General features: G+C 41.4%; 1 protein-coding gene across 1 annotated transcript; it reads right to left on the reverse strand.

The window, feature by feature from the left end:
• Window positions 1-792: 792 nt before the first annotated feature.
• Window positions 793-1,934, reverse strand: LOC129587151 (uncharacterized). Its single transcript, XM_055480762.1, has 3 exons — window positions 1,751-1,934; window positions 1,242-1,505; window positions 793-1,077 (listed from the first exon to the last, which is right to left on the reverse strand). The coding sequence occupies exons 1-3, from the start codon at window positions 1,839-1,841 to the stop codon at window positions 995-997; spliced, it is 438 nt and encodes a 145-aa protein (XP_055336737.1). The 5' UTR covers window positions 1,842-1,934; the 3' UTR covers window positions 793-994.
• Window positions 1,935-13,102: the final 11,168 nt, after the last annotated feature.

Genomic DNA, 13,102 nt, shown 5'->3' on the forward strand with positions numbered 1-13,102 from the left:
CAGCCAACAACCGATGCAACAATAGTCGATATGACACCGTGCCATTTTGAGATAATCCAATTTGCTATTACTAATTATATTTATTATTATGTACATTTGTCAAGATAATCGATTTTATGCAAGAAAAAGGTGCGTATGCTGTTGGACTTCCTATGCCTTTCTCATTCAAATAAACATTATATCCAGCGAAAAAAAATATTAATGATTTTTATTATTCTAAACTAACTAAATGCTATTACGCAGAAGGTTATTTGAACAATCGTTCCAATCTACGAGTAGTTTAAGAAATTGCGAGCATAATTTCATTATAATAGCATCTGAACTGGAAGGACGTGCCATACACGGAAGCCGGCTTTCATCCGCGTCTTATACCCGTTAAACTCATGCGTTGTGTTAGTAAATGAACACGTTTATTTTGTTGTGTGCATGGTATTTAACTGACATTCGACGATGCCGGTCTGTTGAATGCTTACTCATATGTGGCCTGTTTTGGCCACAGAAACCGCAGTATTAATTAGAATGGTTGTGTTAAATGATAATAATTATAATATATAATTATTGTTGATAATAATTGTTGTGTTAAATGTCGACCCTAAATAAAACGCAGAATAACGAACTTCTGTAAAAAATAAGCGCAGCGGTACTTTACAATTGCTGTGAAGCTGTAAATATGTTCCACCAAAGCTTTAAATATGTTCTTGTTTCGTTACTGAGCGATTTCTACATGTAAACCATCTTGCTGATTGTTAAACGGAAAGAAAAACTGTTCCGGGCTTTACTGGTCAAACATAATTTGAATTATGTCATTTTTTAATCAACTGGCTCGGACAAGGAAATTCTCCTTGGTGTAATATAGACGATGAACAAATAGGACAGCAATTTCCTGGTAGGCGTTTACATAACTGCTGTTGCGGCCAGTTTACAAATCTGTACAGTGCAATCTCATAAAGTTGCAGTTTTTGGCTGTTTCACGGCTTGTCCACTGTCGTACTGCTTACGGCTTGCACGGACGACCGCGGCTATCCTGCCACGAGCCATCAGCACACGCGGGATCGACTCGGGAGTTTCCAGCGTTACCTACGAAAATCAATAAAATGACTTACTCTATCGATAGCGAAGCAATTTGGATTTTGGACCTTAGCGTGCAATTCGATTCACCTTACTAATAACAATAATAATAATTTGCGCTTCGTGCAGTAAAGTTATTAAAAGAAAATTCCCGTTGTTAGCTATATGCATACCAGTTTGCTTGGCTGACGTGATACTCCCACAGCGGACGGAATTCGGCACCACTCCGGCCCATGTTCCTCCCACAAGCCGGCCACCCGTATTAGCCACACCGCCCAAACCCGACCTGTCACTATCGTCCTGGCTCTCGTCCCCGCTGGCTGCGGCAATGGCACCAGAGTTGGCACTGGGCGGCGCAACGGCGCCAAATGCACCGCCAAAGAAACCGCCGATATTCTGCCCAATGCTGTCGGTGGCGCCTGCTATTACGCCCCTATCTACAAGACACGGACATTTAGTTCGCTTCATTACATCACTTTGCTGCTGTTTATTGAAAGAAGGATAATCAAAAGCCAAGATAAAATTGCAAAATTTGAAAAAATCTGGAAAAAAATATGTCCGGTTTGAATCGCCCCGAACATTAGAATATTAATTAATATGGGATGCATAATCAAGTCAACGTAATACTGCGTTTCTGCGGTTATATAATCACTTATATAATCACTTTTAAAAGCTTCCTTACCTTTCTTAACCCATTTGCAGTTGTTGTTGGGCGCAGCGGAAGCATAGGTGACCGCCAAAACCAGGAAGACGAACATTGCTAACTTGGCCATGGTTGCAGAGAGCCGCCTGTGATGCGTTAGCTTGTTAGACGAATGTCGGCGATTGAGAGTATTGATCGAGCCCAACTGAATGTTTTGCAAGTCAGTCATCGGTTTTTAAGGGGAATTATAGCCGCTCTATTTCTTTGTGTAACAGACACGCCGCGGGTGCTATTTGTTGTATTGGCTGCCAAGCGTAATCAAGGTTGGAACTTCCATGGTTGCCAACTTTCTGGCTGTCCATTGTTTATGCGCGCTGATTGGCGGGTGGCTTTTCTTTGAACAATGCCGGCAATCTGCAACCTTGAAACGAAGTTGTGTAACAAACGAGATGGGTTGGTCTTGGTTTTTTTAATAACAAGGCTCGTCGATCGAAACTGCCACGCGTTTAGATCCTTAATGGCGCCACATGAAAAACAAGAAAAAATGAACATTCCGGAAATTTCTAGCAAATTCAGCGCAGGCCGATTTTCATACGCGTTATTGTAGCAATGTTACTGGTAGAAAAAGACGATCGCGTGATAGATACAGATACAAAGAACGATGCACCGTGACAAGAATAAAAAATAATAATTAATAAGCTTGAATTTTTTAAACAGTATTTAACCACCACTGCTTCTTCAACGGAGAAAGAAATAAGTCACGATGTGTTGAACCGAGTCGCCATGATAAAGTTTATTCCTACAAAATACGAGTGCTTTAGACACTTGAGTGAAGCATTTCTAACGGCATATCGCTACCATAAACAGCGACCGCAAAACTAATTTTGTTTTGAGTGGAGAAAAAAGTACCAACTGTATTAGAGATTGCCCAATTTTTGTCTAAGTGCCGCAGGCTGTACCACAACTGATGCGGTAACCGCAAAATAAATTTCTAAAATTTTGCCGCATCTTAATCAGTATATTTTTTTATTAAGTTAGGTGTTCAAGAATCATCAGGGAAGCGTGCAGGAAATATAACAGTACAAATACTTTGCTTATTGATAGCCGGGTAGCTTTGCAATGTCCGAGTTACCTAATCATAATTTTCGATTAAACATTTAAGCTATTACCGCAGTACCTTTTTGTCTTTAATACCGCGGCAGTTAAAGCAGTTTTCGCAAACAAAAAAGAAAATTCCGGTATATTGAACAAATTCCGTGAGGAATACATGTACTATCCAACAAAATCAAAACATCTGATACCAGCTCTAATTGCGGTAAAAACAGGAAAGCAACTTGCATCTAGGTGCTAAGACAATTTAAAACCTTGTACCTTAATGGTCTTCCGTTTTTTTATCAATTACGCTATTGAACTGTGCAGGTTTAATTCCTCAGTATTCACTTTATTTTATTTTAGGAACCGACTCCGAAAACTTGCCATTATTCAATCCGAGCTAAACCAAGCATTTTACGAGGTAATTATCACGACACTCAACACCAAAATTTCCATCAGAAAACGCCGCAGTTATTAAGACAATTAAAAGTGATCCAGCGACCATCAGCCTCACAAGAGATTTTATGTGTGCAAAATATAAGCATGTAGAATTACTTTTATATTTTGACATTTTGAATTTAAGCTTAGCACCTTATTTTCAAAATTTGCTGTTAGCACCAAAAGCTGCATATAAATATGATCATATGATACAGTGACACCTACGGGAAAACAACTCGCCTTTCCACTCAGATCATACATACAGTATAACGCAGAGCTGTTATTTTCTCTCTTACCTGCGGCGCCAATAAGCCAAGGCCTGCACAGTTGGTCGGAATGGAATATGGAATCGGAATGTAACAGTCGGAACGGAATACAAATATTCGGAATTAAATTTCCGGAATAGGAATCGGAATACTAATTTTTTAACGGAACGGAATATATTAAATTAATCGGAACGGAATCATGTTTGCTCGGAACGGAATATGAACTGCTTGTGTATTACGTATTATTAGTATTATCGACTGTACATGGCGAATTGACACGGTACTCGTACCGCATAGGTTAATAATAACAATAAACTTGTAGAATAATGGCTTTCCTTTAATTGCATTAAGTACTGCAAGCGCGCATCAATAAGTTCGCTAATGCCTTGTAACATAAAAACGCGCTAAAACCCAGTAAGGAACGCAAAACAAAAACAACCATTTTAAAACGTAAAATTACGCAGAACAGGCGAGTACATGAGCACACACTGGAAAGTATTTAAAGCTAGTAACGAACAAAAAGTTGAGATGCAACCATTTTAAAACGTGCAAATACGCGAAGCAATTATTACTCGTACTAGCGAGTATATAACAAAATATTTGTAATTGTCTGCCATACAGAAACTTTTCCATTCCGGTCGCTAAAACAATGATACCCATTCCCGCGTTGTTACGATCCGTATCCCTAATCTAGCAACATAGACTGTATATCAACAAATTTACATTAAACTGTTAGAAAGTAGTTCTACTCAGCGGAACCGCATTTATACGCAATACCGTCTACCTGGATCCGCAAAGTTGGCAATTTTCTTTTGTATATTTTATGCACTTATGCTAACTACCAAAAACTGCGCTATTGTAATGTTTTCATAACGGAAGTGAAATACGGGATGACTTCGCTTTTCCTGAAGCATGCATGCATCGTTGCCATCTCCCTTAACTGTTTCTCCTATTATTTTCGCTTTCTTCGCACTTGTCACCAGAGAACATTTTGGAAGGGAAGGGGGCATAAAACATGCATAAAATAGCAGCTTTTCCACACTTTTCTATCGTAATTTTGGTGCGGCCGCGCTAGTTCCATTTTTCGCGGTAGCCATTTGCGCCAGCTAATGGCGCATCATTTTCTTTTCTTCCTTCGGAAGGGGGCACCAGTGCGCCCCGCCCTTAAAGAAGGGCTCGCAGGAAAGAAATCGTTAATCAGTAATAAAAGAATATGTGTTATAATTTGTTTAAATATTCAGTCTGGGTTAAAAAACAAACGTTTCGTTCTGAGAATTCCAATTCATCAATTTGCTGCCATGCATAAAGCCAAGATAAATCAAATAGCTGAACACCTCATCATTATTCCTAACCATACTATCGTCTCAAGTTAATAGAACCATTCCACTTAAGCAGAACAAACAGTCAGTGCTTTCTGGTGGTTGTTACCTTATTTTCGGCAAGACTCAATGAATTTCTGTAATGCCTCTTGATCGTCAGCATCCAAGTCACAGTTTTCGATAATGGTTTCGGTAAAACGCGATACGCTGTTCAGCACAAAATCGCCGTGCCGCTTACGGACACGCATCCGGCTGAAGTGGTACGTGGTAGGACGAGCCGGCGTGGCTGTTTTGCCGAGCCGGTCAAGCCGGACATGTAATGCGGTTCATTAAGCACGAGAACTATCTTGGGAATCCCATTCACACACAGTTTTTTGCCGCATCCGTAGCACCTGGATCCTGTATGATCTGGCTCACAGGTCTCAACCCGAAAAGGACCAGGTGGGGTTGAGATCCACTTTCACCCCAATGCTGTGCTGAATCTGTGTAATTTGGGCAACCTACAGTACAGTCGAACACTTATAATAAAAGTATAAATCTGCAACGATCCGCGCAACTTAAAATTTTTCACGTTCATATATTTCCTGATTAACCGGGTAACGCTCAGGAGTTTATTTTACATAAACTTATTTATGGCGCGTGGTTGGTGTGATATGCGCCCGGAAATTCATTGCCGCAAATTGTTACGACTAGTGCACATTTATTAATCCAACGCACACTGCCCTTTAAAAAACATTCTTATATTTGGAAGATTATTGCACTGTTACTGTTACATATGTTATTGTTTGTAAGTTATAGATATATAAGGAAAGAAAAGCTGTTTACAAAAGTGCAGGTTACAATTGAATTTTTTAAGGTGAAAGCTCCGCACACCGCCTTTCACCACCCTTTGGTTCATAAAATCTCTCGGCCTGTCGTCCGGCGCGTCTTTTTAATGAAAGCAGTTCCTTTTTCCTTGAACCGTTCTAAAATTCATTTTTCGATACCTTTGCCGGTATATAATGTCTCTGACAGGTTTTGTTGAAAAGGTCACTTGCGAATACCACAGCAAATGGTCTCCAGTCAAAACCATTTTTTTATTTTTGACGTTTGAGCTTAGTTTTGGATTTTCTGTCGCAACCTTTTTAAGTATACGGAGTCCGACAGCAGTGCAACCTTGTCTGTGCTTTCCGCCTGAGTTGGCACGTGGTGCCATAGTGAAGTCAGATGAAATACTGCCGGATGTCCATCAGTACTCTACCACCGCATAATTCAAAAGAAAGTTTGGTTCCCCATTCTGGAGTTCATACACATTTTTGCGGAAATTTGGGCAGTCGTCACTTTTGTAATATGTGCATTTTGCCGGGCCAACCACTTTTTTCGACCCATCGCTTCTCCAGTTTGCGACACCGTCCAGCCGAAAGGTCGACAAATCATCCATTGGTTTTTTCTGGACCAAAAACGTGCCGTTGCGTTTAAATCCGACAGGAGCCGTTGTATTCAGGCACTCTTCGGTCGCTTCAGGATCATCTTCCAATAACTGAATACAGAGGCTAAATCTATCACGTTCCCGCGCCGGGAGCGTCAGATATACGTAATCTCCCAACCTGAATAAAATTACGGTGTAAATAGCGATATCGTTTCAAGTCGAAAAAATAAGCAACAGATGACACGATGAAAGTGCAACACACATTAGACAGGGCTTTGAACTTTGCACTCTTTTGCAAACAGTTTCTTATTATTACTTTCTATTCTTTTGTAAACAAATAGCAAACAATTATGATGAAAGTAAAACATGTGAAAATGTTTTTGCACTCAGAATGTGGCTTCAAATAACTCACTTGCGTTTCTTGTAACCCCCATCCCACTGAATTTCTTCGTCATCCGATGCTTCAACGGCATCGACAAGGGATACTTCGTTATGGTTGGTGCGCGCGGAATTAGTTGAAGCATCCAGCACTTCCGGTTCATCTTCAAGCATGGTGTTATCACTTTCGTCATGATCCGTGTGGTCGCTGCCAGGATTGCGGATACCGCTCGTATCCCTACAATAATTATGTGTCTACAATAAGTACAATAAAAATAAGTGCAATAACAATGTCCACAATATGTTAATGTATACTGTACAGTTAAAATAGGCATGTGGCATTACGTTAACCTTGCAGCAACTCGGCGGAAGTCTCTGACGGCCACGCACCACCCGCTCGGTACTGGGTGGAAGTAACTGACGGCCGTCCACCACCCGCCCGGTACTAGGCGGAAGTCACTGACGGTCGTCCACCACCCGGCACTGACAGCCATCCACCACCCACCGGGTACTGGAGGGAAGTTACTGACGGCTTAGTGTAACAAGATATGATTACAATAGACACATCTGCAGACTGCTGTTTGTGTAATGTGATCGTAGATTCATCTCCTAACTGCTGTTTGCCGTCTTCTGGCCTTTCCGTAGGTTTGCCGTCTTCTGGTCTTTCCGAAGTTTGATTAAGCTTTCAACTATTCGCAATCAGCTGTTAATTTGTTCTCATCGCTAGCGCGAATACTGTCAGTTAAGGGAGGCCGAGGCGGTGTTCAGTTGTTATTGTTTTAAAACAAAAGATGTTTTCGCTTTTGGGTAATAAATCGGCGTGTTAGACATACGCAGTAACGGCAGTGTAATATCAGACGGCGAACGGAAGGGGCCTGCACAGTTGGTCGGAATGGAATATGGAATCGGAATGTAACAGTCGGAACGGAATACTGAAAATGAATTTTAGAACGGTTCAAGGAAAAAGGAACTGCTTTCATTAAAAAGACGCGCCGGACGACAGGCCGAGAGATTTTATGAACCAAAGGGTGGTGAAAGGCGGTGTGCGGAGCTTTCACCTTAAAAAATTCAATTGTGACCTGCACTTTTGTAAACAGCTTTTCTTTCCTTATATATCTATAACTTACAAACAGTAACATATGTAACAGTAACAGTGCAATAATCTTCCAAATATAAGAATGTTTTTAAAGGGCAGTGTGCGTTGGATTAATAAATGTGCACTAGTCGTAACAATTTGCGGCAATGAATTTCCGGGCGCATATCACACCAACCACGCGCCATAAATAAGTTTATGTAAAATAAACTCCTGAGCGTTACCCGGTTAATCAGGAAATATATGAACGTGAAAAATTTTAAGTTGCGCGGATCGTTGCAGATTTATACTTTTATTATAAGTGTTCGACTGTACTGTAGGTTGCCCAAATTACACAGATTCAGCACAGCATTGGGGTGAAAGTGGATCTCAACCCCACCTGGTCCTTTTCGGGTTGAGACCTGTGAGCCAGATCATACAGGATCCAGGTGCTACGGATGCGGCAAAAAACTGTGTGTGAATGGGATTCCCAAGATAGTTCTCGTGCTTAATGAACCGCATTACATGTCCGGCTTGACCGGCTCGGCAAGAGCAGCCACGCCGGCTCGTCCTACCACGTACCACTTCAGCCGGATGCGTGTCCGTAAGCGGCACGGCGATTTTGTGCTGAACAGCGTATCGCGTTTTACCGAAACCATTATCGAAAACTGTGACTTGGATGCTGACGATCAAGAGGCATTACAGAAATTCATTGAGTCTTGCCGAAAATAAGGTAACAACCACCAGAAAGCACTGACTGTTTGTTCTGCTTAAGTGGAATGGTTCTATTAACTTGAGACGATAGTATGGTTAGGAATAATGATGAGGTGTTCAGCTATTTGATTTATCTTGGCTTTATGCATGGCAGCAAATTGATGAATTGGAATTCTCAGAACGAAACGTTTGTTTTTTAACCCAGACTGAATATTTAAACAAATTATAACACATATTCTTTTATTACTGATTAACGATTTCTTTCCTGCGAGCCCTTCTTTAAGGGCGGGGCGCACTGGTGCCCCCTTCCCGAAGGAAGAAAAGAGAAAATGATGCGCCATTAGCTGGCGCAAATGGCTACCGCGAAAAAATGGAACTAGCGCGGCCGCACCAAAAATTACGATAGAAAAGTGTGGAAAAGCTGCTATTTTATGCATGTTTTATGCCCCCCCCCCTTCCCTTCCAAAATGTTCTCTGGTGACAAGTGCGAAGAAAGCGAAAATAATAGGGAGAAACAGTTAAGGGAGATGGCAACGATGCATGCATGCTTCAGGAAAAGCGAAGTCATCCCGTATTTCACTTCCGTTATGAAAACATTACAATAGCGCAGTTTTTGGTAGTTAGCATAAGTGCATAAAATATACAAAAGAAAATTGCCAACTTTGCGGATCCAGGTAGACGGTATTGCGTATAAATGCGGTTCCGCTGAGTAGAACTACTTTCTAACAGTTTAATGTAAATTTGTTGATATACAGTCTATGTTGCTAGATTAGGGATACGGATCGTAACAACGCGGGAATGGGTATCATTGTTTTAGCGACCGGAATGGAAAAGTTTCTGTATGGCAGACAATTACAAATATTTTGTTATATACTCGCTAGTACGAGTAATAATTGCTTCGCGTATTTGCACGTTTTAAAATGGTTGCATCTCAACTTTTGTTCGTTACTAGCTTTAAATACTTTCCAGTGTGTGCTCATGTACTCGCCTGTTCTGCGTAATTTTACGTTTTAAAATGGTTGTTTTTGTTTTGCGTTCCTTACTGGGTTTTAGCGCGTTTTTATGTTACAAGGCATTAGCGAACTTATTGATGCGCGCTTGCAGTACTTAATGCAATTAAAGGAAAGCCATTATTCTACAAGTTTATTGTTATTATTAACCTATGCGGTACGAGTACCGTGTCAATTCGCCATGTACAGTCGATAATACTAATAATACGTAATACACAAGCAGTTCATATTCCGTTCCGAGCAAACATGATTCCGTTCCGATTAATTTAATATATTCCGTTCCGTTAAAAAATTAGTATTCCGATTCCTATTCCGGAAATTTAATTCCGAATATTTGTATTCCGTTCCAACAATTGCATTCCGATTCCGTATTCCATTCCGACCAAATGTGTAGGCCCCAAAGAATCAACAGCACTTTCAGCATTAAGGGATTTGGCCCGGTACATAGCACCAAGTTCGTGTACATCCATGGGAACTTTCGCTGTTGCGCGCTCCCAAACACTTTTCTGAATTGCTTTATGGTATTTTGTAGCCAGAAGAATTGTATACCTAGGTGAGACAACCGTTTGCGCGCGCAACATCCGGTTGCGAAGTTATGAGGGTATCAAAATTCCAAAAAGTTTAAATGCATTCAGGTGTACTAAAAGTCTCATTATGGACCGATTCCTTTCAAATTTTGCACGTAAATGCACGTAACCATGAAGACCGTTTTTACACAGATCCAGACTTCCACGATTTTTTTCAAATTTTAAAATGAATTTTAAAATTTTTGAAATTCATTTTAAAATTTGAAAAACATGCTAGAAAAGTGGATCCGTGTCAAAACGATCTTCATGGTTACGTGCATTTACGTGCAAAGTTCGATTGGGATCGGTCCATGATTAGACTTTTGGTACACCTGAATGCATTTAAACTTTTTAGAATTTTGTTACTCTCATAACTCCGCAACCGGATGTTGCGCGCGAAAACGGATTTCACGCCTATGTACACCAATCATTCGGCTACACAATGTCAAAAAGCAACCCAAAAAAGTGTTTGAAAGTGCGCGAAAGCGAATATTCCCGTCAATGTACACGATTTTAGCGCTATGTACCGGGCCAAATCCCTTAAGATCTGTTTATGTACGAAGTACAAAAATAACTACTGAGTGATTTCTGTGAATGAAAATTTGCCGACAGTTACTGTATGTGAACGGACCGGACCCTTAACAATGTTCAGGTCTCACACTGCACTCTGTTTTACGCAACAGTCAAGATCGTTACTCGATTACTGCTTGACATACACAGCAACGAACGCTAATTAATGCCTTACACAGAAAGAGATACACATACGGCAGCCGCTGTCAAGCCTTTATTTTTCACGTCGTTACATAGTTTTTTTCTTAATGAAGATTTTTATTTATACCATTTGAGCGAAAGGCAACTGTAAGTGTTAGAGATTAATGACAACGTGTTTGTGATAATTCTGTGTGATGAACCCACAACTTTAAAGTCAAATGCGTGATCAGAGCTCAGTGTCAATCTGCGTGTTTGTACGAGTAGTGCAGTCTTAACAGAGTGCCGTGTTTTACTGAATTTGCAACATGATGGTCACGCTTTTTATAAGCACTTCTGCAGTATAGGGAGTTTCAAATTTTCCAGCCTACGAACTGGTTACGTACGTGTGTATTGCGCGGGCATATATTGTGGTCTAACACGTATAATCGATTTTGTTGTATCACCTATTTTGGGTGAAGCGAATACGGATGGAATGTAAGCTGACAAAACATTTGGGTAAAACAAAACTTTCCTGTAACACTGTCTTTTGTGCATGACCATGAAACTTGGTTATTATTTAGAAGTTACACAGACTGTGCTGACGTTGCTGCAGTAATACAGCAAGCAGAACGGTCGTGCAGCACCAGGAAGCACCTTAAGTCAAGGCATCTTGCACCATCACGAGATTTCCTGACGCTGGGGGATCATTAATTATCATCTAATTATGACCGAAACGGGGGCTTCTCCGTTAGCTGCGTAACGTGGTCAGTTGTATGTGAAGCGGGCTTGTATAACTGCAGAGTGTAAAAATAAAATAATATCAGTCACACCAGTCACGTAGACAGCAAGTTGCTGCGGTCTGGCTCTCACGGTGATCACGCCCAGCATGAACAGCGCCCAGCTTCTTCCAACCAGACGGCTTTTCATCACATTGCGCTCTTAAGGAGGAAAAAAATTATCCCTGTTTTCCGTCTGGAACGTCACGGTTATCGACAAACAATTATCCACCACGTTTTTACCTGCAGAATAATACAGAGCTGAGTTCCGACAGAGCTATATCGATCGCTGTGTGTACGGATAAAACAACATGTACAGTATAATGCAATGTACAAGCCCATCCAAGCAATCACAAAAGTCCAAAACATACCGTAGTTTACGACTACAATTATTTACACGTCACGCCAGCCCTGGAATATTAATGAACGACGTTGTGAATGCATCGTACGTTAAATAGTAGCAATGCTTAATTTTATCATGTTGACTGTGGCCAATCAATACTTTAGTGCATTTCGGTGTCTGGTTATGTTGTACATGGAAAGGGTGATTTTCCTACAGTAGGTCCTGTTTTATTATTCATTGTGCTCGGATGTGTGTACAACGCATGGAAAGCAATGTGTGACACGGTGTGTAGATCGGCATAATGTATCATAAGATATTTCTTTCCGACCCAGTACATCCTGATCCACATCCAGCAGTGTTCATGATTTATCCACCAGGATTAGATATCGACGTCAATTAGCCTGTAGCAACAACTGGTGCCTTGTAACGAGATCCAGATGTTTGTTATCTAATGACCGGCAGTCCGGCACCACATATCCAGAATACTGCCGTTTCATTGCTTTAGCGGCAGGAAATCTTAAGCAATCTAGAGAGCGATGGTAGAGCAAAACTTGGTTAATTAATAACGGCGGCTGCCCACGACGTGCCTGCAGGCGATGATTACCAAGCGGGCCCTTCTCTGCAATTGATATTCCCGTTGCGGGCGCTGCAGCTTGCTGGCTGAATTTGGATGAATTAATAGAACAGCTTGCTGTAGAGAGATGTAATTTCTACACTCCCGATCTTTAAGGTATCAATTTTTGTGTTTTAAAGACCGTATGATGCACGCAAGCGTGGCAAGCCGGTCCGTAATCAAACACCATAGTACTGTGGACGGTAGTAAGCGTAACCGATAAAACGGAGTGTTACGCTACGCTACACATCCCATTTCGCGAAATACTGGCACTGATTGCAGAGAATGCTGGCAAACAACGACACCCATCCCGGGAATTCTTCCCTACCGGCCAACATCAATGCGTCAGCCGTGGCCATTAATGTTTGGCATACCTATCACAGCATCATGACACTTTGGTCCGCCACCAGCATCCTGGTTTTCCTCGCAGCCGCGGTTCTCTTCATCCTGTTACTCATGGTGATCGCCGGGTTGAAAGTACACAAACGCGGTTCCGGCGTCCTGATCATCCACCTAGTTGCAATTGAAATGCTGGTCGTCATGGTCCTCTTGCCGTTCCAGTACATCTCCATCTACATCGGCCAGTTCAACATCATCCAAGCACATCACTGCATCTACATTAAAATTATCCTCCAAATGGCCATCCAAGCCGGGAATTACGCGCAACTGTGTCTGGGATGCAATCGTTTCGTTGCGGCATGTTATC

The sequence above is a fragment of the Paramacrobiotus metropolitanus genome, unplaced genomic scaffold (genome assembly GCF_019649055.1).
Source record: "Paramacrobiotus metropolitanus isolate TYO unplaced genomic scaffold, Prichtersi_v1.0 Parri_scaffold0000023, whole genome shotgun sequence".
NCBI lineage: Eukaryota > Metazoa > Tardigrada > Eutardigrada > Parachela > Macrobiotidae > Paramacrobiotus > Paramacrobiotus metropolitanus.

Coding starts and splice junctions, on each gene's coding strand:
- LOC129587151 (XM_055480762.1), bottom strand. CDS start 1,841: ATGGCCAAGTTAGCAATGTTCGTCTTCCTGGTTTTGGCGGTCACCTAT. Junction 1,506..1,750: donor CTGCAAATGGGTTAAGAAAG/GTAAGGAAGCTT, acceptor CGTGTCTTGTAG/ATAGGGGCGTAATAGCAGGC. Junction 1,078..1,241: donor CACGTCAGCCAAGCAAACTG/GTATGCATATAG, acceptor TGATTTTCGTAG/GTAACGCTGGAAACTCCCGA.